Source organism: Polyodon spathula, chromosome 28 (assembly GCF_017654505.1).
Source record: "Polyodon spathula isolate WHYD16114869_AA chromosome 28, ASM1765450v1, whole genome shotgun sequence".
NCBI lineage: Eukaryota > Metazoa > Chordata > Actinopteri > Acipenseriformes > Polyodontidae > Polyodon > Polyodon spathula.
This window is the reverse complement of record NC_054561.1, coordinates 4,910,254-4,935,917: the sequence shown is the minus strand read 5'-3', so window position 1 is coordinate 4,935,917 and position 25,664 is coordinate 4,910,254. Positions and strand designations below refer to the sequence as shown.

Genomic DNA, 25,664 nt, shown 5'->3' with positions numbered 1-25,664 from the left:
AAGCTATGGCATGTTAGGCCTTCCAGAGGAAACAAGGGTATGCCAGGAGAACAGGCTCCACACCAGGGCAATACCACATCTAGACAGGTCTTAATAAAGTGGGCATGGAAAGTAAATCAGTAGCTAATTATCCTGGGTAGGTAAAAATTTCAACCAAAAAAAATCAAAACTCTGGATTATAGTATCTGTATGTAAGGCAGCCTTTATTATATGGACCTCCATGAAAAAGTGCTATTTGTTTCCACATACACCTTGAAAAGAAATGCATGAGGTCTTGAAATCTGTTTGTATCTAACAACTAATCACAATTTGGATTTTTTTTTGAGGCTGATATAGAGTATTTACACACAGTGAATTCATATTTCTTTCACATAACCCTACAAAGCTACAATAGTCCTTTTCCTCACAAAGGCACTACAAGCTAGTGAAGCAGCCTGCTGTGTTTCCTAGCCCCCTGGTGCAGGCTCTGTTTTGAACCAAGTTCAAAATTTATCAAGAAATTGTTCTGACAAAATGTGTCCAACAGCTTTTCTCTTGATATTTGGGTACAAACAAGCCCAGTATAAAGCTAATTTGATACAAATCATGTGCAAAGCACCGTGCACGACATTGTAGGAACCTGTTAAAAACCTGTTCATTGCAAGATGAGATTTCCTAACTTTATTTTCAATTTACTAATTTTTTCAGTACCTATCAATAATGAGAAAGCGTCTTCAAATTGAATTAGATAATGTATCTGAGCATTTTATGTAGTTTTTTTTTTCTTTGATCATAGCTGGGCATGAGGCTTGTTAAACCATGTAGGCTATGCCTTTATTGCTTTGTACCATACGACAGAAATCACACACATGTGATAATAATTAAATCTCACTATTGTTAATGATCATTTTAATTAACATTCAAACATCTGTGGGAACATAGAACACAAAATGATGCAATATGGATCACAGACATAAAAAAGCTTCAGTCCCAAAAGCACAAAAAATACAAAAGCATTAGCAAGTGCATAATATAACATCCACTGAGGTTAATGGGTCAGTGGTTTGGTTAGTTTACCAGACAAACAGGGGACCCAGTTCTGCTGGGGGCCATATGCTATAGTGTAATTTGTGTATAGGGTTAATTTGGCCCTGGGCAGTCTTATGTCTTGTCCTGTCTAATAATGTTTTGCATTACATTTCCAGTGTAAAAATGATACTAAGATATTTTCTTTTATTAGTACTAATTTCCACTCTTAATAATCCATTTAAAACATAGAATAAATATAAATAGAGATTATAAAAAGTCCTTTGAGTCCTGTAAATTACTGCATTTTCTGTAGATTTAGGAAAGAGCTGGCTTTAGGGCTGTTACTCGGTAATCTGAGGAGGACTGGTCCCCTTTATGAGCGTATTTGTTATAAAAGTCATATACCTAAACATTAAAAAAAAGTACTACGCTTGAGTCTGCTTTATAAAAGCTTCCTGTCGTGCCGGCTCAGCAGGCTGGAGATGCAGTAAGGAATGATGCCCACAGTGGCCAGCGGCACAGCTGCGCTCTTACAGAAAGACAGCAGGTAAAACAAGGCTTCTATATTGATCGGGGGTTTGAAGGAGTCGAAGAGATGGAGCACCACCAGCGAGGCAGCGATACAGCCCAGCCTAAAGGGGGCGCTGTGACCCTGTTTTCCTTGGCAGCTCTCCATGTAGAGCGGTGAGTTGAGGGCGAGCCCCAGTCCGAAGAGGGTCCCCAGGTTGCGGAGCAGGCTGGCGAAGGGGGTGGTGTCCATGTGGACCCACTCGGCTCGGACGCACCACCTCTTGGCTTTTTCCAGCGTCCAGAGTAGGTCCACTCCCAGGACTTTGAGGAGCAGGTAGAAACCCACAGTGAAGCAGAACAGGAACAGGGTGGTGTGCAGGTACTTCTTCAGACTGGCACCATAGATCCACTGGATGTGGCTGAAAGCTTCGGCTACGATCATACCTGCACAAGAGAAGTGCACAGAAAATTCTCAGTAAGTTTGAAAGAATAACCCTGTAGCAGATCCTCCTAAAGCCTCAACTTGTTCCTATATACAGTAGTACACAAATTTGAACATTATCCCTGTTCTTGTCCCCTCATTTTAGCATACAGTATTTATCATCCATCTTTCAGTACTCATAAACTATAATATACTTCAAGCATATAAAATTTCAGCAAATGCCTTAATCAGTGTTGTTTGTAAGTGCACTATTGAATTACAACTTATCTCACTGATAGCATTGAGAAGAATAGATTCAGGTAGTCAAAACATCATCATTTTTAATCATTTGCATAATCATGAGAACTTTAATCTTACATCCATAATGTAAGATCAAAATACATAAATATATTTAATCAGTTCATAAATGCAAATCATCCCCATTGCTATAAAAAGACAAGAAAATGATTTTTAATAAGCATGTTATCACTGACCTGCGATGACTCCTGCAATGACCTGGTGTGGGAAGTGGGCAGCCAGAAAGATCCTGGACAGACAGACACAGAGCTGGACACCCCAGAACACGGACCACAGAACAGCACGGACACACCTGAGACAACAAAGCACAACAATGGTGATGAATATAAAACAATATCAAGTAGTGGGCAATGGTATAGCTCCAGTGTGGGAGACAGCTAAAGCACAAAAATGCTTTGTAATGTGTTGGATTGCTATCTGAATAAAAGTAATTAGAGTACATCGTAGCACCAGGAGAGGTTGTCACAAAGGTGTCATGGTGTCGCAATAATTATAAACCTTGTAACCCTGTGATTTCTACATTTCCCTTTACTTCCCATGACTTAAATTAAAAGGTTCTTACCAATTTTTACAGGGTTGGTTTTTCTGAAGCGTGATCCTTAGAATTGCAGCTACCATCGCATAGTAAATGCCAGCCGAACCCATAGCATGGCCTGAAGGACTGCCTGCAGTTTTAATAATAATAATAATAATAATAATAATAATAATAATAATAATAACAATATCAATTCCTCACAAAGCTCTTAGTACAGTATTTCATTATAGCGTTTACAATTGTAATGATATTCTAAGAACCAGGCAGAATCAGCTACATGGTGGTTTTCAGTTTTATCAGCTAATGCCTTCAACTGAATGCACAATGCTTTTCAACTTGACTTTGTTTCTTAAATGTTTAACTCAGTTGTAGTCTCACCTGGTCCAGTTTCACAGGTGACTGGGAACTGCTCAATGTGAGGCACTGAAGAGTTGCTGTAGTAGGGGGTCTCATGAACCCACCAGTAGGGCCTCTGCCCAAAGAGAATCCTAGAGAAATAGACAGTTTAATACATTTATGTTAGAGTTTGATACATTTAGTAGGGGTGTAATGATTCATTGTGTAGCGATGAATTGTAATACTTTGTTTATGTGATATATCATAGCATAATAGAGGCATGGTGTGTCTAAAGAAGCTCACTGTAAAACTGATAATGTCTTGTTTTCTGCATGCATGCTCCCAAAGCATTTGGGTTTCAAATCAGTGGTCCAAATATCAGACCATAACCACATTTCAAATTGTACAGTATTTGTTTGGAAACTTGGAGAGGCAAGTGCTTTGCAAGTTACTTATTATTTGGATGTTGTTGTTTGGTTTTGGACAACCTGTTTTTTGGTTAACAAGTTAATGTTCAATTTTACCCTAAAATATAATTCTCTAGTGTCCATAGTTCATACTTAATGTGGTTTTAGCAGGCATACGCAAACATGCAGCCTGTGTACTGTAAACTTCCATAAAAAAAAATAATTATTATGACATCAAGTGGAAAGCTGAAGCTGGACGTTTTTGAGTTAAAACAATAAATAATAATAATTGTTGAGTCTGTTGACGGTGTTTGCTACCCAGTTCCAAAATGAGTAATAAAGCATCTGATTCAAAAAGAAATTGCACACCTGCAGTCTTTGTGCAAATGTATGGAAGCTGCTTCAAGTTACTTGCTTCTGTCAGTCTATTTTTATTGAGCAAGGTAATAGATGTATTGAAACCTGAAATGGATTTTGGTTGTGTGATTATTTAGTTTCTGTTTTCTATCAGTACAGTAATTGAATTCAAGTGAAAGTGCAACATTGACAAAATATAGAGTCATTGTAGCAAAACAGCATACTAAATGAGAAGTTTGCTATGCTTTTGCATTGATATGAACCACTTCATCATTGACCCACTCTGGAATAAACAACTGTGATAGTTAATCCAGTTACTCCCGCTTGCAAGATCACTACTCACCACTTGAAGACGAGGTTGAGCCAGTCCCCGATGACGGCCACCCAGATGAGTTTGACTCCCACCGACTCCCTCAAGTGGAACCAGATGGGGAAGAAGATGAAGAAGGTGTTTCTGAGGTCTGCAGCAAAGGAGATGAACAGGAACCAGCTCTGGGAGTCTCTGTAGTAGGTCTGGAGGTACTGCACCATGCTCACTCCAGAGCTGTGGAGCAAGTCCATGCCAGCGTCCATTCTGCAGTCACTTCTACTTCCAAGGCACTTGTGATAAAGGAGCTATTCTTGTCTCCCTCTGTCCCAGCACTGCTAAAGATAACGCTGGGCTGTTTTAAACGTTCCTGTAGACGTCAGCATGTGCACAACTATTGATCTTTGAACAACACTCCCAAAACAAAAAAGTAGTGAAAAACACCTCAGTCTGCCAGCTATTGATCTGATAGGTCAAATAACAAGTCCAGTCTATCTGTAGTTAGTTCCCTTTCAAGTATGAAATGTAATATGCCAAAGCTGCTCTCTGAGCCAGTGACACAGTAGTGGCCTGCCCCTGAGGGCACCAAAGGACTGTGCTCACAGATCTCATGGCCATTTTTCCTTTCAAGATTGACTTGACTGGAGAGCCTTGTTCAGATCAGTACATTGTTGCTTCTATCAATATATATTTCACATTTATTGTGTTATTCATTGTGTCTGCCTATTGAGGACAAGTATGGCAGGTGCTTTTTCTGCCTGGGGCTGGACAGAGCACTCCAAGGAGACACTGGCTTAGCTTCTGCAAGTTTTATGCCCCTTTTTCGAAGCGCACGCTTGAGAAGCAGCTATCTTGCAGCTCTAATGAGCGCTCTGTGTCTTTTATTCCTGCTCAGCGCTTTTCCACATCACCCTTTGTGTCCTCCCCCCATGGCTCTGTTTCAAGGGACAACACACCCGGAAAGTAGTCCACGCAGAAAACCATCCTCACGGTCTTTCTCATCCTTCTCGAGCTCTGCCTTTCCTTCCCCCTCCGCTGTGGAAGAGAAAGAGGAGTCACTTGTCCAGGCGATCGGCGGACTCGGAGCACATGGAGAAGCTCTGGGCAGCTATTTCCCACCAAGGAACCTTTCTCGTTGAGTTACTGTGTGAATGTTCGGAGCCTCCTGCCCTGCCTGTCCCCTTGTGGTCCCAGAGGGCTGCAAGCGCCAGTTGGCCACAGGAGGACATACTGTCCATCGCTGATGAGGTTGGCGAACAGGAGCTGGCATTCCCATCTGAAGACTTGGAGTCTGACAGCATGTCTCCTGCAGTTAATTGTGCCATTATACTGTTAACTGAGAGGGCCACTGCAATATTGCAAGTTCCCTAGTCTACAATAGGGGAAACAAGGCAGTCGATTTTTGACGACAAGCCTACTGCCTCTCCCATATCCCCCCCAGTCTTCCTGGGACAGTCAGGAAACAGCTTCTGCTGTTTCCAGGTCAGTGGACACCCTATAAAGGTCTGCATAATGCGGAGAATCTGGTCGTGGCTCATTTTTCACCGATTGAGGCTTCAATTGGTCCAGGCAACTCTTTTCTAAGGACGCCGCCTGCCCTAGCAAGCAGTTCTTTGAGGTGATCATCAGGTGGGGCTTATTCAGCCAGTGTGTTTGCTGCATGACTAATGGCATCCTGGTAGCCTACCAGTCATTTGCTGTGGTCTCTTTCTGGGAACCATAGGCCCCCTAATTAATCTTAATTAATTTTGATAAAACAATTCAAACATTACATTTTTATTCGATTCTATTCTGTACATATTGTTGATAGATGTCATAGACATCAACTTCTGTATCATACTGATAGCTCTAATTTACAATGTGAGGGTGTATGTTACTGGCATACTTGTCTTCTATAGCATTTACAAATCATCTTGTAAAAAACAAGGCTTTCACAACTATTGTACTGTTCTCATTGTAGCACATTTGACCCTCTCTGTAAACACAAGAGGGTTGCATAAAAAAACAGATAAAAGCAGACTGATGGGGGTAACTTTATCAGCCGATAGATACCCTTGACCTGTTAGTTTGAAGAGTGTGCGCTGACGGCAGTGGCTCAGCGAATTGTGTCACTGCGTGTGTCACACTGCAGAGTCAAAAAAACACAGCAATCAACCTTGAATGTGGAGTGTTGTTTTTCACTGTATCTGTTTTATATTGACAAATGTTGTTTTTGGGAAACATACTTCTTTTTGTACTGTATAACTACTGTATAATGTATAACTATGGGAAAACTGCAAAATGCACCATTAATATGCTTTAAACATTTTGTAATAAAAGCCTTTTGTAGTAAAAGCATATTAAAAAAAAAAAACTGTAGGGATCATTTCAAAGGCAACTTAATGTATTTTTTTTTTATTTTTTTTTAGTAAAAACGTACTCAGTACAATTAAAATAAATCGTTTATTGGATGTTCTAATTCAGAATAGTACCTGCAAGCAAATAAGCCCAGAGTATTCTTGTCAAAAATATTTTTTATTATAAAAAACAAACTTTCAATCCAACAACTTAATAGTGACAACATAAAACAACATCTGTTTCACAATAAATGTAATCAAATTGGTTAAAAACCAGCTCATTCATTCAGCATATAACTGAATTATATCATTATTAATTAGTCATTTAGCACACACTTTTATCCAAAGCATCTTACAGTGACTATATGGGTGAACTGTGCATCACAACTGTTGCTGCAGAGTTACTTACAATAGGAACTCAGGTTTTTAGTCTCCGAAGGACAGAGGACAAGGAGGTTATGACTTGCTCAGGAGACCTATTGTCTCCAAATTTATAGATAACCAAGTTATCTTGTAAACTGTCTTCATTTAGCCTGTGCCAGAAGTGTATTTAATTTCCTATAAAAGTTTACAATAAAATAGAAGTCTTTTTCTCCACTCTGCTATTGTTTTTCTGCCTTCCATTTTGGTAATCCACAAATAACACATAAAACTAAGATAAATATATAAAAAAAAAACCATAAAACTAAGATAAATATAAGACTGTAGTTTGAAGGCCTTTTATATGTGGCCAAAAAGAGGTTCTTAATATTCTTGCAGTTTATAAAAGCTTCCTGTCATGCCGGCTCAGCATGCTGGAGATGCAGTAAGGAATGATGCCCACAGTGGCCAGCGGCACAGCTGCACTCTTACAGAAAGACAGCAGGTAAAACAAGGCTTCTATATTGGTCGGGGGTTTGAAGGAGTCGATGAGATGGAGCACCACCAGCGATGCAGCAATACAGCCCAGCCTGAAGGGGGTGTTGTGACCCTGTTTCCCTCGGCAGCTCTCCATGTAGAGCGGTGAGTTGAGGGCGAGCCCCAGTCCGAAGAGGGTCCCCAGGTTGCGGAGCAGGCTGGCGAAGGGGGTGGTGTCCATGTGGACCCACTCGGCTCGGACGCACCACCTCTTGGCTTTTTCCAGCGTCCAGAGCAGGTCCACTCCCAGGACTTTGAGGAGCAGGTAGAAACCCACAGTGAAGCAGAACAGGAACAGGGTGGTGTGCAGGTACTTCTTCAGACTGGCACCATAGATCCACTGGATGTGGCTGAAAGCTTCGGCTACGATCATACCTGTAAGAGGTAACATTTTCTGCATGTAAGTAAACAACGATATACATGAATGATAACTACGTGGCACAACCAAGTGTATGAAGAGATATGGCATTCAGAGAAAAAAATATGGTTTAAGTTGCTACGCTAGAAGCTTGAGCACAAGTGATATTTCTTGAATTGCTTCCCCACTGAAACAGTTTGTTAAAGATTGTTCACTGACAAACTTGTTGTTTACAAAAATTCCACTTTGCTCATGCTTGATCAAAGATAAAATACGTGAGGAATTTATTAAATATGCTAATTGTCTTTGAGTGCTGAAGGAGTAATATATATTTATGACTTCTGATTTTTAGTTTTAACCGATAAAAACAGATAAAACCCCTGATACAAAAAAATGAAATCAGTGTATAGCCAATAAACACTGGAAAAACACTGGAAATGGTTACTCAATTCACGTTGGATAAAAGCGTTTGCTAATGAATGAATTGATTAATGAATTAAACGTTGACATTACCCCTTTTCAACTAATAAAAAAAAGTCTACTATTAAAACAACAAAAAAAAACACCTTTCTCAGTGCAGCTGGGCAATGTCCCGCTTTCCTGCCTTGTAACTATCATTGATTCATTCTGAATACTTTAAACCCACCCAACTACTAAGTGGCTGCAAATTCTTACATTTCTATTGGAGAGTCTGCTTGCGAGATTTAAAACAAGACTACAAGACTACAATTAGGAATGGAGGCCTGTTCATAGGAATTAAAGCTGTATTACAGTTAAGATACTGAGGATTTTAAACAGAATTGAAAATTGGTCAGATATATATATATATCATATACCTCAACTACTAGTTGGATATAAATTCTAATATTCGACATTAGATACTGAGATTTTACAAAACAATTTGACACATAGACTCTAAACTATTGAATCGGAGGTAGCCTATTATAGGATTACCAAAATTATGTGATAGTTTATAAAATGTAATCTGAAGGTGCCAGCAATTGCCTATCATATATATATTAGTAATCTGATAGACTGGTGGGGGAGACCTTTGATGACCCCTCGTGATGACCCTGGTGTGGACGACTGTACTGAACGATCTGGAAGTGGACCTCGGCAACCCTATATATATATACAGATATATGGAATTTGTGGGCCAGAATACAAATTGGACCCAATTGTGATAGTTTTAAAATGTAATCTGAATGGAAGAGTGACACTGACCTTTGATGACCCCTGTGATGACCTGGTGTGGGAAGTGGGCAGCCAGAAAGATCCTGGACAGACAGACACAGAGCTGGACACCCCAGAACCCTGACCACAGCACAGCACGCACACACCTGAGACAACACAGCACAGATAGCATTCAGAGACGTGGGCAGTACAGTCACAGTTTGGAGGGTGAATACATAAGAAACTGAAGTACACAACTTAGCTGGTTTATTTTTTACTTCAATCAAGATTGTGTGATTGTTTTAAGTTACAAATGATAATTTAAACCTGGCTTCTCTTTAAAGCTATGAGGACTGCTCAGAATGATTGTAATGATTGGGAAGCAGCAGGCAAAGAAATTATTGGCATGTACTGTTGATGAAAGTGACATTCTCAAATCTTCATTTAACTCACATATTGTAGTGGTGAACGAAGGCATGCAGAAAACTTCATTTTAACTTTCTCTCGAAGACTAACATTGTATCCTTAAAGAGGACGTTTTTTAACGTTTTTTGCTTTGCAGCAGTAAAATGTAAAAGTATAATTGCAGATAGTCTAACGGGCATCTGTATCTGATGCAGCTGCCATTCCTGCTAGATAACCACAGAGATGAACTCCTTACACGTTGTTGTACATGTTGTACATCAAAGAGCATTAACACAAAACAAACTGGGTAATCTGATACCTATACAGAAATATCCTTACCAGTTTTTCACAGAGGGTTGATGTTTCTGTAGCAGTATGGTGAGAATAGATGTGACCATTACATAATATACCCCAGCTGAACCCATGGCATGGCCTGAGGGGCTGCCTATTTTGGAGAAAAGAAACTGATATTATTGCATGTCATAGTTTTATCTATATAAAGTGGACAACCCTTTCATTAGTATACTCAGAGAGGCGGGATATTGGGGATGAAATAGCAGATGACTGTTTCTGCAAATCCCACTTCACGCAAGGGTTTCTATTGCAAATAAAACAGGTAAAATACAAATAGCATCTCGTTTCCAATACATTTACAGCCTAGCTTAACAGATCGGAATCAAGTAGAATACATGACATTTGTTCTTGAGTAGCAGTTTGGGAGTTGGTGAATGCTCACCTGGTCCGGTTTCACAGGTGACTGGGAACTGCTCAATGTGAGGCACTGAAGAGTTGCTGTAGTAGGGGGTCTCATGAACCCACCAGTAGGGCCTCTGCCCAAAGAGAATCCTGTCAAGAAACAAACAGTGTCGTGTAGTGAACCCTTAAAATATAAATAACTTGATTTAGTTACATAAATCAGGTATTAAAAATAATTTTGAGAACTAATTCTTATTGTGCCCCTTTTGAACACCAGGCCCTAAGTGTTTTGTTTATACAAGTGCAATGTATGGAAAAGAGTGTGTTCAAATTTAATAGCTGAATTCAGAGAATTACTTTTCTTAGATCAAGCTAAGAAAAGTAGGCAGTCCAAGTTTAGTATTAATTGTTATTTTTGAAACCAGTTGATATAAATGTTTACCGTAAAACATTTTTGTGGTATTTTAGTATGATTTTACAGTCGTTTTCTATAATACAACATGTTTCCCTAAAACTATTTTTATTTTAGGTCAATATAAGTTTACTGTATTTTTATTATAGGTAAATATAAGTTCAGAAACATATTAGTTTAGCCATATCCTCCAGTTTGAAATTAGTTTGCGTTGTGTCTATGAAGGGAAATTAAAACATAACATGACATATAACATGAAATATCACTGATATACGAATACATTACCTGAACATTAACATAACCCACTAAGCATTTGCAGATGATACTCCTAATATAGTGTTATGGTTCTAAAAAGGATTGTGTGTAATGGTTAATTTGAAAAGATGTGCAGAAAGACATACGATTATAAGATTATAGTAACTGTTAGACCTTGGATCTTCTTAATTGTTATATAAGTTGCCCAGCAAATGTATTTTGATAATTGCTTTTCATTTTAAGAAAATTGACTACATTGAAGTAAAAACAATCTTAAATGTTATTATGAACAAATTTGAACCAGTGTCTGTTATACTAGTATTGCCTCTGGGTACAAAACCATTGTAGAACCATGACACTGTGCTCTGGAATAAACAGCTGTGATAGTTAATCCAGTTACTCCCACTTGTGAGATCACTACTCACCACTTGAAGACGAGGTTGAGCCAGTCCCCGATGACGGCCACCCAGATGAGTTTGACTCCCACCGACTCCCTCAAGTGGAACCAGATGGGGAAGAAGATGAAAAAGGTGTTCCTGAGGTCTGCAGCAAAAGAGATGAACAGGAACCAGCTCTGGGAGTCTCTGTAGTGGGTCTGGAGGTACTGCACCATGTTCACTCCAGAGCTGTGGAGCAAGTCCATGCCAGCGTCCATCATTGGTAAAACTAAGAGATTACTGGAGCCACTGTTGCCTTTGCTGTGTAGAAATGTTTGTCACTTATCTGTTCCAGCCTCATTATATACTATCCTGCGAATCGGCCTGGCACATACAAAGTCTGATCTTTGGACTCGTCAACTGGCTTTGAAGAGCAATTACGTCATCACAGGCCCCAGACACAAACATGTTTAGAGCTTTTTGGGTAGAAAACAACTCAGCTGGCCAGGTACTGATTAACTGGACTCATTCTTATTTGCACAGTATTGACAACATTTCTAGGTAAATCAAATTCTAATCAGGTGTTTGTGGGGTGAACCAAGTCATCTATTATCGTTATATTGTATGCTTGTTACATTATTTGTAGCTTGTACTTATTACACAAATTCAACGATGACTTAATAATGTAATCAGTCTAATAGATATGTCTTTATAGTGGATATTAGAAAATTGACACACTATTGCTACCTGGAGTTTATGTTTATTTTTATTTTTATGTGTAACGTATAGTAAGAGCCAATAAAAAAGCTGTTAGAAATTCAATGCAAGGCTTTAATGTGGTATTTTATTAGGGTAACTGCCCATGTGCTGGATTATAATAATGAAGATTTACAGAAAACAGAATATACCCCGCTGGTACTCAAATCTTGCCCTCGAGATCTACAGTCCAAGTTTTTACTCCAAGCAATTAACTAATTTAGGACCTGGTTGGAATAAAGACCAGGACTGGCATGAATCTCAAGGGCCGGAGTTAATATACCCACATATAAACGGTAGCAGGGCTGAGGCCTGCCCCTGTAAATAATATATTTTGGGTGGGGTTTATCAAGAAAATATGGATTTGTTTAATTAGAAATAAAGTGTGTGCTAGATATGGCAGGGCTGGGAGATTAGACTTCTCTTCCTGCTGACTTGAATCATGTGTGTGTGTGTTTATGATAGGGATTCATTTAGGGATTTCAATCCCACCACAGAATCGTTTGTGCAGGGAGAAGGTTCCTGAAGAGGGAGCAGCGCACGGCCCAAGCTTGGCCAACTTTTATTTTGGAGCTGTTTTTTTTCCACTGTGTTTTGTTTTGCCTTGTATTTGGATTTTGATGTAGCCTACACGTCTGTATATATCTTTCCACACTAGGGATACAATTGCTGGTAGTGACGGCCACGTTTCACTGTAACTGTCTATGTGATCATTAATAAAACCTCGACCGTTGAGTGGCAATTCAATGTCAAACCAGATACCCACAGAGTAACATAACACCCCTGTTACATAAGCATATGCGCATATTTACACGAATATATGGTATCGAAATATAGTTCTAGGAAAAGGTAAGACTAGATGGGCACAGGGGGTTAATACACTAGCCATTTGCTTCTAAAAGCTTGGGTTCAAATCTGTCTGAGCTCACAAGTGAAATGAGTTTGATAAACAACATTAAGATAACAGTACTGCAATGATTACCAGCATGTACTGGTTTATACCACCAGGATAGTAAAATAAAAACAAGTTAGATAAAAGCTAGCTTGCAGGTGCAGGGTGTTGTCCATGTTCAAGTGTTTAGAAGTTCAAACACTAATTTTAGAGTTTGGCAAACATTCGGCATGCCACTGGCTATAAGCAGTGCATCAATGTCTTAACACTTAAACTGTCAGAGGAATGTGTTTGTGCAGTTTGCATTCTTATATTGCACTGTAGGTTAAATAGAGAAATAACTTTATACAACTCATTGGGTACTTCTGGTACTGTATTACACCACAATCAAGGGCGCTGGAACTAGGGGTGCTGGGGGTGTGGCAGCACCCCCTTGGCTTTGCATGGCTTCCATCATATACAGAGGTTACAGTTTTGTTCAATGGCTTTCAGCACCCCCACTTTAAAAATAGTTCCAGTGCCATTGACCGCAATGTCAAATGTGTTTCTGTGATTGAAACAGTACATAACACGTATGCACTACCTAAACCAGAAGTTCTCAGACTTGTGGGGTCTGTATGGTTCACAAGATGACACAGCGGAACGATCACACTACCATGCAGTAACTGTAGCTCAGTATTGCCATGTGTGAAATCTTCAGCAATAAAGTCGAAACGAAAATGCTTTTATTTACGACGAAATAATTTAAAACTGGTTAATATACTAGTAGTAAGCGCTGAAAAATTCAGATCGGTTTTATACTGTGAAAAACTTTTCGTTTTGTTTCTGGACGTTGCGTTACCTGCGCGACACCTATAATAACAGTAGTGTCTGTAACGTAGCGACAATAATAATCAGTAGTTTCGTTACAGACTTTCAATAAGTCTGACATAAACAATTTTGGCTGTTACTTAATTAAACCCTCCTAAAAAAAAGAACACAAAAATACTTAACACATAAAAGAACAGCCCTACGACCAGGCATTTTACAATGCTTCTGGTATTCTGATCGCATCGTCAATTCCACATTTTTTAAATCCAGGTCCTCTTTTAATGTTTTCAAGCAAACTGGCTTCATAGCTGCCATTCTCCTCTCCACTTTCATATCTAACACGTTATTTCTCTTGTCCGCCGTTTCTTTAAGCTGTTCTGTATACCAGTCTGACAGAGGGCGGGATCGCTAAGAGTACTGTATGCAACCCTCTGATTGGTGGAAGTATTATTGGCGATCCAATCAAAATAGCCAATAAAGCTTAAATAAAGTATCCACCCATTATACGGTATAGCCAGGATACCCCAGGATACAGTGCACACTCTAGAGTTTGAGGATCTCTGCTCTGAAGTATCAAAGAATGCCAATAAAAGACTATTGTGAAGGAAGGTTTGGTATGAAAGTCTATGTTTATTCTGTTTCTTATTTGTCTGTTTAGCCTGTAGAGTTTCATGATTCTACATCTCAGAGAATATGAAGTAGGTCATGAGAGTTTTTTTTTTTTTTTTACTGAAATATTAGATTTGGTGCAACACACCAAATAGTTCAATTGGTCAATTTATAACCCCATCCACGTGGATTCTGGCCATTTGTATCTTTATCAAACCAGCCCATTAAGCAACAGGCCTGCCAGGACTGCTATACTGATAGCTGCCGCTGATGTAACGACAGCATAGTCAGGTCAACAATGAGGCTTAAAAAACAGATTAATGATTGTCAGAAAACCTCAACAATCAGTGTGATAAGCAGGGCCCAGTGGGATCTTTGAACATTGCTTTGTGGTTAGGAGCTTAAGACATCATTGTTTTTCAGAACAAAGTGAGTAGTGAGTGTTTTCATGTACACCAGTGGATTGATTAAGGAACAATGTGCCCTTTTGACTGATATTGTCTTGGACTGAGTGGACTTCAGAAACATTTTTTGTTTTTAATATCTTATCAGGGGCGTAGCTAGGAATAGAAATTTGGGTGTGCCCCAACTTTGGGTGGACAGACAAGTACCTAAGGCATTACAAACACGATTTAAATCAATTAAAACTCTGAATGCATCAAATATCTCCCCGGGGTTTGAGCAGAGCAAAGTAGCCAAGACTGAGTGAAGCAAGGCGAACATTTTTTACAGTTTATAACAGTAGTTCACACTACTGTTATAAACTGTAATATAGAAACATAGAAATCTGGCACTCTCATCAGTGTGGAATGTACGGTATTATAAACTACTGTTTTGGATTGAATTGACGATAGTGATACAAACTAATGATTGCAGACCGATTTCATCGGGAGTTTACATTATTATGTCAAACAGATATGGTGATTAATCTACAGTAGTCTCTGGCTAAGAGAACACCACCCACCCCTTGTGGGAGGCAAGCAAGGTGTTCTTTAAAACGGAATTACCAACAGACACAATATGAATCAATCAATAAATACATATTTATTACTTGTCATGATGCTTGTGCATCGACATATGTAAATAAACTATAATAATAAAATAACAGACAAATTAACGTTACTAAACTGTCAAACTAAATTAACACAGTGTCTAATTCTGTTTTTTTTTTCAGAGCTTGAACAATTTCCAACTTTTTATAGCAAGAGAAGCAGCGGCACCTTTCGCAGTTTGTTTACATGCCATTTTGCAGCGATGAGGCTTACTGGTGGAAGTCAGAATACACAATGAGGCAGTGATATGACGGCAGTCCTGGAAAGATTTAATAAACCAATCAGTGTGCCTCAAGACACTCTGGCGATGACAAGCCACATTTGAAAAGATTGAATAAAACATACCAAACTATTGTAAACATCATAAGAACATAAGAATGTTTACAAACGAGAGGAAGCCATTCAACCCATCTTGCTAGTTTGGTTGTTAGTAGCATCCTTGCCAGAATCTCATCAAGCAGCTTCTTGAAAGATCCCAGGGTGTCAGCTTCAACAACATTACCGGGAACTTGGTTCCAGACCCTCACAATTCTCTGTGTAAAAAAGTGCCTCCTATTTTCTGTTCTGAATGCCCCTTTATCTAATCTCCATTTGTGACCCCTGGTCCTTGTTTCTTTTTTCAGGTCAAAAAAGTCCCCTGGGTCGACATTGTCAATACCTTTTAGAATTTAGAATGCTTGAATCAGATCTCAGCATAGTCTTTTTTGTTCAAGACTGAATGGATTAAATTCTTTTAGCCTGTCTGCATATGACATGCCTTTTAAACCTGGAATAATTCTGGTTGCTCTTCTTTGCACTCTTATCCTTTTTGTAGCAAGGTGACCAGAACTGAACACAATATTCAAGATGAGGTCTTACTAATGCATTGTACAGTTTTAACATTACTTCCCTTGATTTAAATTCAACACAATATATCCGAGCATATTGTTGGCCTTTTTTATAGCTTCCCCACATTGTCTAGATAAAGACATTTCTGAGTCAACATAAACTCCTAGGTCTTTTTCATAGATTCCTTCTTCAATTTCAGTATCTCCCATATGATATTTGTAATGCACATTTTTATTGCCTGTGTGCAGTGCCTTATACTTTTCTCTGTTAAATTCCATTTGCCATGTGCCTGCCCAGTTCTGAATCTTGTCTAGATCATTTTGAATGACCTTTGCTGCTGCAACAGTGTTTGCCACTCCTATTTTTGTGTCATCTGCAAATTTAACAACTTTGCTTACAATTCCAGAATCTAAGCAATTAATGTAGATTAGAAATAGCAGAGGACCTAATACTGATCCCTGTGGTACTCCACTGGTTACCTCACTCCATTTTGAGGTTTCTCCTCTAATCAGTACTTTCTGTTTTCTACATGTCAACCACTCCCTATTCCATGTGCATGCATTTCCTTGAATCCTTACTGCATTCAGTTTGAGAATTAATCTTTTATGCAGGACTTTGTCAGAAGATTTCTGGAAATCTAAATAAACCATGTCATATGCTTTGCAATTATCCATTGTCGATGTTGCATCCTCAAAAAAACCAAGCAGGTTAGTTAGACATGATCTCCCTTTTCTAAAACCATACTGACTGTCTCCCAGGATACTGTTACCATATAGGTAATTTCCATTTTGGATCTTATTATAGTTTCCATAAGTTTACATATAATAGAAGTCAGGCTTATTGGTCTGTAGTTACCTGGTTCTGTTTTGTTTCCCTTTTTGTGGATCGGTATTACGTTTGCAATTCTCCAGTCTGTGGGTAACACCCCTGTGTCAAGAGACTGTTGCATGATCTTGGTTAGTGGTTTGTAAATAACTTCTTTCATTTCTTTGAGAACTATTGGGAGGATCTCATCCGGCCCAGGGGATTTGTTTATTTTAAGAGCTCCTAGTCCCTTTAACACTTCTGCCTTGGTTATGCTAAAGTTATTTAAAACTGCATATTTGAATATGATTTTTTTTTTTTTTTAATTGATCTATTAAACCATTTTGGCCATTTTGTTTTAGATTTAGATTTGTCTACTTTTGGGATGTAATTGTTTTGCGCCTCTAGTACTACATTTAAAAAAAAAAGCCATCATAGGAAAAAGACATTATAGAGCAGCTATGCATTCTGGTACCAAACCTGAAAACACACAGCACAGCCCCACACATGAGCCTAAACTTGAAAACACACAGAAAAACAAAATGCAACTGTGGGTTTTACAATTTTTATTATAAAAGCAAAGCATTGTATTTTTATTTCTTATTGTTACTTTATATTACTGTAATTTCATAAATTATTATTGATTTTTTTATATGCTTTATTTTCATTTTTCATTTCTAGTACTGTATTGTATTTTTATTTGAATGTATATCTGTTTTCTGTGTAAAACATAAACATAAAAATAATTGTTCACAAAAAAATAAAAGCAAAACCATTTAAACAACCCGAAAAAACACAAGAGCATTCAAACAACTGCTGTTAGCTTTACAATCTTTACACAGCTCCCAAGAAACCCCAAATAAATACCTCCTAACAGCCTCACACTAAAGTACTAGAGTGGTTTTCTGGGTTAAAAAGCAAACCACAGTAGTGTCATGGATGTCTATTGGAAAAGCAGAGCGCTCATCTTGTGGTTTTCTACCTGTTCCATATTGTGCAGCACATGCTCATTGGAAAACAGCAAGTCAAAGTGTTGTGTAGTTGTATAATTTGTTAAATAAGTATTTACAATGTGTTATAAGACATGTGGAATCTCTCTGCATTTTACTTTTTTCAATGCCCACTCTTAAAGAGTAAGTAGATGTCAGAACTGAAGTGTGTCTATTTCAAAGTTCACAATACAGGCATAAAATTCTCACAAATGCATGTGAGCTCCACCGAAAATATAAAAAAGTCACTCTTGTTTTAAAACAATATACAAGTGTGCCTGCTCCATGCCTTATGCCAGCCAACCCCATTCTCTTTGGCCGAATATGTTTCACTAATGCTTCTGGATTAATTAAACATTAAAGAAAATGTCATTATACAGAACAGAGCCTCTACAATGCTTTATTCACCATCACCCATGGACTGTCTGTCTCTCACTTGTTGCTTGCTGCCTCTGTCAATGAAGGGACCATACCACGTTTTAGTCCATTATTCCCTCCATTATTGCTGTCACTTCTGATCTGCAGTCCTCTGGTTGGCAGATGTGACATCTTGGGGAAAAACTCAGTCACTCAGTGTAGAAAAAGCATCTAGGATGCCTTGCTGTGTCACAGTATCAGCTTAGATATGTATGATATGGGGTAAAGTTGGCAGCCTTCAGTCTGTATCAATCATGTTCGCTGAGCTATGGACAGCACCCTAAAGAGCACTCACTCCAGAAGATGAGATAAGAGTCATTGAGCTGTGTAGAGTATTCTGTGACAATGGAAAAAGCTCGCAATTTTATAACCACATTATTTTACAAGGTGAATAAAGCCTATTCTTTATAGAGCCCAGTCCACATTAGTAGAGATTCTGTGCTTTATAAAAGCTTCCTGTCGTGCCGGCTCAGCATGCTGGAGATGGAGTAAGGAATGATGCCCACAGTGGCCAGCGGCACAGCTGCACTCTTACAGAAAGACAGCAGGTAAAACAAGGCTTCTATATTGGTCGGGGGTTTGAAGGAGTCAAAGAGATGGAGCACCACCAGCGAGGCAGCGATACAGCCCAGCCTAAAGGGGGCGCTGTGACCCTGTTTTCCTCGGCAGCTCTCCATGTAGAGCGGTGAGTTGAGGGCGAGCCCCAGTCCGAAGAGGGTCCCCAGGTTGCGGAGCAGGCTGGCGAAGGGGGTGGTGTCCATGTGGACCCACTCGGCTCGGACGCACCACCTCTTGGCTTTTTCCAGCGTCCAGAGTAGGTCCACTCCCAGGACTTTGAGGAGCAGGTAGAAACCCACAGTGAAGCAGAACAGGAACAGGGTGGTGTGCAGGTACTTCTTCAGACTGGCACCATAGATCCACTGGATGTGGCTGAAAGCTTCGGCTACGATCATACCTGTTATTAAGAGTATAGTGTTAAAGTCAAACATTCTTTATTTTTGTGTTTGTAAAATGTGTTGGAAAGTGTGTAAACCTTGTGCATAATTTTGCGTGATGTGACAACTTGCAAATGAATCACATAGCTCGCTTTATTTGTGCATGTCATTAGCTTAGTGAATAGAGTGACCACTGCTTCATTTTTGTGCACAGTGTGGCTTCCTCCTGCCACGCAGTAATTCTGGTCATTTGCTGCCTTTTAGCGCATGAAGCCCTTAGACTTTCAATTCTCAGGCCATCTCATGCCATTATTTTAAAGATTGCTAAATTCAAGTGCAATGCTGCTGTAGACAACCTTCAAACAAGTATTTTCTATGAAGGATGCATTGTCAGCTATTAATTCTTCTGTACTTTTAATATAAAATGCCAAAAATAGAAAGGCAAACTGACCTGCGATGACTCCTGCAATGACCTGGTGTGGGAAGTGGGCAGCCAGGAAGATCCTGGACATACAGACACAGAGCTGGACACCCCAGAACACTGACCACAGAACAGCACGGACACACCTGAGACAACATGGCACAGATAGCATTCAGAGACAGAGCAGCATAATCACACCTACACGTACTACCAAATCTGTGGGTACACAGTAATTACATTTAAAAATCACAGGTGTAAATACAGCGTAATTACAAAATATGCTTGCAGCTGCCATAATTTTGTAATGCAGCATGTTGTTGCACTGTAACTACACAACTTTGTAAAGTGTTACAAAATTGGTTATTTGAGTACCAGGTTTTTCTCCTACATCCGAATGTCTTGATTTTTTTTCTGAAAATATACGTACAGTTTTTGAAATCCACTTCTTTAAAAGATTATCAGCAAATAATGTAAATGAGTACTACTATAACGATGTATGACATTTGTCCCATAGAAAAAATTAACAAGGAGAATATTGAGTGGTTTTAGGAGTTAGTTAAATTATATACAATTAATAGTACATAGTACTGCAACATCTCAAACCTTAGTAACCTGGCTATAAGCCAAAAACATTTGTCAATTTAGTTTTACATTGTAATTTATGTTTCAAGATTTCAATAATCAATAACCAATCTTAGGGTCTCATTTACGAAAGGGCGCTAAACTTCATGGTGCACTATAATTGCAATAGTGTGGAGCACATTAATGATGTCCATATTTACTATTGCAATTGTATTCATTATTGTGTGAAATAGTGGGCATATTATGGTGCACGCTAATTTTATTGTGCCACACTATGGTAATCAGAATGAATATGGTCTCGCCCACCAAGGGATTAAAACTGTCATCCTGAGGAAGCCATTTCTCTTTTTTTGCATTTGGGATTTAGATAGAACTCATGTAGCTTGTAACGGGCTCAGCAGACCAGGCTGAATGGCCGGTAAGACCCAATGGTTTATGGCACAAATGGAAGGTGACTTGCGATCCCTGCAAGCTGTATGGCCTGCTTCAGCATGCTTGGAGCTGAGGCCGGATGATCTAAGGAGGAGCGTGAACTTTTGAGAGCGAAGGTCCATAGCCTACGTCCGAAATACAGACTGGGGGAGGGAAGGTATGGTACTTGGGGCAGGGTTGGAGCTGGGGCTGGTGCCTGTCGAGATGGGGAGCGGCTAAGGGAGGCCTGTGCGCCGGGGATGTCTAGCAGGGGGTCCTAGGACAGTTCATGGAGGAGGGTTTCTGGGCCTCCTGACCAATAGATACTCCAAGACTGCTGAGGCTTTTGATATCACGGTGGCCATGGGTAAGTCTCTGATATTATCATGCACATTCACAATCCACTAAATTTAGATTTATCGCGCATGTTAGGCTCACTACTTTACATGCTTGCTAACTCCAAATTTAGTACCCTTTCGTAAATGAGACCCTTAATCTGAAAAGACCTTACCAGTTTTTGATTCTGTTTGAAGGCTTGTTTTTGTGAAGCACCATGGCCAGAATGGAGGTGACCATGACGTAGTAAACTCCAGATGCACCCATGGAGTGGCCAGAGGGACTGCCTGCAACACAACAAGCACAAAATTCATACTGCCACAGTAACTAATGAATGGCAGCAAATCTTTCCTAACAGAAGCATTATCACTTCAGTATAAGGGATCATTATAATACACAGGCATAAGTAAGAATGCTTTCCTGGGCATTTTGAGAAGTTACCTATGATCGCTGTACTGATCCACAGATTAGTAATAATGTACTGTTAGTAATAAGGGATTAGGTAATAGAATGGCAATTTGTATACTCAAGGGGACATTGCATTTATGTTTTTTCTTTTTTATTTAATGCTCACCTGGTCCGGTTTCACAGGTGACTGGGAACTGCTCAATGTGAGGCACTGAAGAGTTGCTGTAGTAGGGGGTCTCATGAACCCACCAGTAGGGTCTCTGCCCAAAGAGAATCCTGTCAAGAAACAAACAGTGAGAACGGAAACATTACAAAATAGACAGAAGTGGGAAAGTGTCAAGTGTCAACAGCATCATTTTGTTCTGAAAAGTAAAAAATACCTGAGGGCTACAGCTTAGACCCTGTTCACACTACTGTGCTGACCCAGTGCCGCCTCAGAGCCCCTGCAAATTTAAGACTGCAACCCAGTTCACATTTGCGGTTTAAGGCATCTTTGCATGTTCACATATGTGACTGAAAAGCAGGCCTAAAAGTGCTTGTTTCTTTTTTTTTTTTTTATGGAACGATAGCCTGCACTCAGAATGGAATAGTTACCGGGATATACAGTAATCCTTGATTTGTAGCAGATGTTTCTATTAGTATATATTTTTTCAATGCTGCACAGTACCAATTTTAAGGTATATATTAAAAAAGCAAGCAGCTAAAAGAAATGATTGGCATTTTAATGTAAAGACGTGCACTTCTATAGATATGTATATTGTTGAATGCAAAATAAACAGTGGTGGCTGAATATGCCGAGTCGCTGCATTATTGATCATTATTGAAATCCACAATCCTGCAGTTTTTATATTTATCCCTTAGTGTGACAGAGAGCGAGTGAGTCTGAGTTAACAAGCTCTCTCCCGACCTGTGAGGGCACTGTAATTAGAACAGTGTGCCCTGGACTGGATGGTTTGACAGTTCATTCCAGGGTCAGTTGGAAGTTGGCTATCTAAACGTTAGCTTAAATTGCAAGTGTGTATGGGGTCATAGTTTTGCTTTCACTTATTGGATACAGTTCGTGTTTTCATGAATAAGATAAATCTTGATATTCATGGAATAATTCTAGTCTTGTGTTCATGTGCTGTGTTTAGGAGCTGTTCTTCAATTCCAGTAGCTGACCATAGTTAGATGTAACATAGCTGAATTGTCTTTATAGAAGAACCAGAACCATCTGGTGATCTGCCACTTCGGTCACCATGTGGATGATTTAATGCATAATACCTGGAAGCAAAATATATTTAAAAAATCCCAATTAATGACCAAATTGTGGAGCATTACAACTTTCACACACTAAAATAAGCTTTGTTATTTGTCTGATTGTGTTGGTTTAAACCTTATGTGTATGTTGAAATCTAGATAATGTCCACTTTTATTGCATGATTAATGCTGAACAGTAGAAAACATCTAATAGCTTTCCACGTGCCTCACAAAGCACTCAGACAAAATTTACTTTTACATTATTCAAATGCTCCTTTAAGTATTCATTTTTGTCCCATTTATTAAACTCAAGGCACCTTGCTCACTAAATATTTCTCTATCCACCTCTTCTTTATATTCCTACCAAAACATTTAATGTTTATCAGGCCTAGTTCTTTTTTGGCCTCTTTTGAAAGTCTTGCTGTAAATATCTTGATCTATTGTTATGGATAACTGCTTCCATTATAAAGGAGAAGTGAGATATAATGATCAAGCCATTCACCATGTGTAGGAGCAATCCAAAATTAGACATTTTAAGACCTAGAAAAAATAAATGGGGGTACATCATTTCTTGTCCGTTTTTCCAGCTCACATACTTATTAACTATATTAGTATTTTTCCTGATTTATATTCAATGATTTCAATAAATCCCGTCTCTGTAAAGTTAAAAAAAAAATGTCTTGAGTTTTCTTTCTTTCTAGTGTTACAGGCTGGGTAACTCTTTGAGAATCCCTTCACAAGTCTTTAAATAATTTCAGCCAATTCAGCCCAAGCCTTATCAGAATAATAAAAGAATTATAACTTTGAGGAAAATACCAGGACCAGAGTATGCTTTTTCAATCCATAAAACATAATGCACACTAGGAATACCAACTCAAAACTGACCTTGCATTGCTAGGTTCACAACACAATTGGACATCATGCATATGCACATTTCCAAACTCCTTTCAAGGACCATAAACCTGCCCTTCACAGTGCTAGTAGAAACTGAGTGCAGGCATTTTTCAAGCACTTTTTTGACCAAAAGTATAACAAAAGCAGAGACAATGTTTGCAATGGTATTAAAAAACAATATTTCATAGCTGATGGCAGTGCAAAAAATAACCTCACAGTGCCATTTAAATCTCAGCAATCATAAAAAGTTAAAGAACAAACCATATTATAAAAACTAATGTCACATTTGTAATTTAACCATCTTATATGTAAATTAAACATTGCTTTTATGACTAAAACATTGAAAAATGTATTAACCATATAAGTACCAAGTTCAATAGGGTAATAATACATTTAGGTATATACAGATCAAGAATGTTATTTTACCGCTTAAGTAGATGCATTTCACAGAACAACTTTCGTTGCCTTTTGGCTTCCTCTTGATATCAATCTATACTGATGACTTCAAAAATCCAGACGATGCAGATTGTATCGAGGAAGGAAGATGTAGACTTCTCATCCTTAAAGACCTCTCACTATAAAGTGATTTGTGTAACTAGTACCTATCATGCCAATAAGAAGTGGCATATAATAGTCTTTTCTGTTCTTTGCCATTTTCCCTGTATTAATAAAACAGTATTTCTCCTGAAAATGTATATGCAGCTGCGTATTTCACAATACAGATCGATTAAAAGGGGTTTCTGTCAAAAGACAGTAACATGGTAAATAAAGCGTAGACGTTACGGTAGTGGCCTCTAGTGTCTGTTAGAGTAATTGCAGGCAATCATCCCAGTCATCGCGATCTTCCGTTTTGTATGACCAATTTGTATGATCCCCTTCTAAATACAGTTGAGTGGAAATTATCTTTTTTTTTTTTTTTTTAAGTATTAGTTGTATTAATTATTAGTATTAAGTTGTAATACAGTCTATACATCAATATTGAAACCATATGAATGATTTTTGTTAATATATGTTAATTCCTAATAATGCATACATACATTACATACCACACAATGTTCTACTGAATTTGTTTCAACCATGTTTAACATGAACTAAGCATAAAATAATTGTACTTCAGCACTTCATATTTTGTAACTATTGGGGTATGTGTTCATGATAGAATAATGTTATTTCTGGAGTTTATTTTAAAGTGTGAAAGGCATCAGTAAGTAATGTTTACTTCATATATTAATCATTCAAACAGCCCTATGTAATTACTGCATAGATGGAACTGATAATATAGCAGTAGAGTAGACAAAGGAAAGACTTTGCACAGAGGCTGAATTACTTCCTCGCCATCTAAGAGAAAGGGTGGTACTTCTAGAGCAGAAATGTATGCAAGGAAGCTCACATAGCTGGATTATTGAGGGACTCCAGTCTCCAGACCCTCCTTTGATTAAATAGATTGTCTTTTTTTAAGTTAATAGTATGTACAGGATATAATTTAAGACTCCCTTTGTGTAGCAGTTTGAGCTATTCCAAGTTTACCTGTGGTCTTTGATATTAAGTAACCTGTAGAAAAGATATGTAGTCTGACTAATCAACCTCAAACGTGTCTAATTAGGCTTGTTAAAAAGCTTGAATGCCTCAAACTCCTATGAAATGAGAATATGAAATTAGAGTATTAAATGAGAGCATTAAATGAGAGTATGAAATGAGAGTATTAAATATATCCAGTTTATTGTTTTCTATTGTGCACCATACTGTATTTATGAGCTACTTTAACAGAAAGATTTAATTTAAAAGCAATTCATCATTCAGAGGCAAAAACATCTATGTGCCCAAGTTTCAGGCTTTCAGTGGTGGCATCACGACTACTCACCACTTGAAAACGAGGTTGAGCCAGTCCCCGATGACAGTAACCCAGATGAGTTTGACTCCCACTGACTCCTTCAAGTGGAACCAGATGGGGAAGAAGATGAAAAAGGTGTTCCTGAGGTCTGCAGCAAAGGAGATGAACAGGAACCATCTCTGGGAGTCTTTGTAGTGGGTCTGGAGGTACTGCACCATGCTCACTCCAGAGCTGTGGAGCAAGTCCATGTCGGCGTCCATTCTTTTCAGGAGCCTGTTCCAGTGAGAAATGAACTGTATGTATGTAAAGCTTGCCTGAGTTCCAGAACTGCACTGTGCATGC

At 38.7% G+C, this 25,664-nt stretch overlaps 2 protein-coding genes across 4 annotated transcripts; both read right to left on the bottom strand.

Annotated features, from left to right (window-relative positions):
• Positions 1-967: 967 nt before the first annotated feature.
• Positions 968-11,458, bottom strand: LOC121301985 (glucose-6-phosphatase catalytic subunit 1-like). Of its 3 annotated transcripts, XM_041231747.1 has the most exons (6): positions 11,157-11,458; positions 10,105-10,214; positions 9,708-9,813; positions 9,015-9,130; positions 7,336-7,807; positions 968-1,490 (listed from the first exon to the last, which is right to left on the bottom strand). In XM_041231747.1, the coding sequence occupies exons 1-6, from the start codon at positions 11,387-11,389 to the stop codon at positions 1,451-1,453; spliced, it is 1,077 nt and encodes a 358-aa protein (XP_041087681.1). In that variant the 5' UTR covers positions 11,390-11,458; the 3' UTR covers positions 968-1,450. The 3 variants fall into 3 exon arrangements, with proteins under 3 accessions (XP_041087681.1, XP_041087682.1, XP_041087680.1); XM_041231748.1 differs by lacking the exons at positions 7,336-7,807; positions 9,015-9,130; positions 9,708-9,813; positions 10,105-10,214; positions 11,157-11,458 and adding exons at positions 2,434-2,549; positions 2,820-2,922; positions 3,171-3,280; positions 4,236-4,539 and having other exon boundaries at positions 968-1,962; XM_041231746.1 differs by lacking the exon at positions 968-1,490 and having other exon boundaries at positions 6,623-7,807.
• Positions 11,459-17,890: 6,432 nt separating this feature from the next.
• LOC121302035 (glucose-6-phosphatase catalytic subunit 1-like) lies at positions 17,891-25,664 on the bottom strand. Its single transcript, XM_041231832.1, has 5 exons — positions 25,353-25,664; positions 21,525-21,634; positions 21,126-21,237; positions 19,652-19,767; positions 17,891-19,220 (listed from the first exon to the last, which is right to left on the bottom strand). Exons 1-5 carry the CDS (start codon positions 25,580-25,582, stop codon positions 18,709-18,711), a joined length of 1,080 nt encoding a protein of 359 aa, XP_041087766.1. The 5' UTR covers positions 25,583-25,664; the 3' UTR covers positions 17,891-18,708.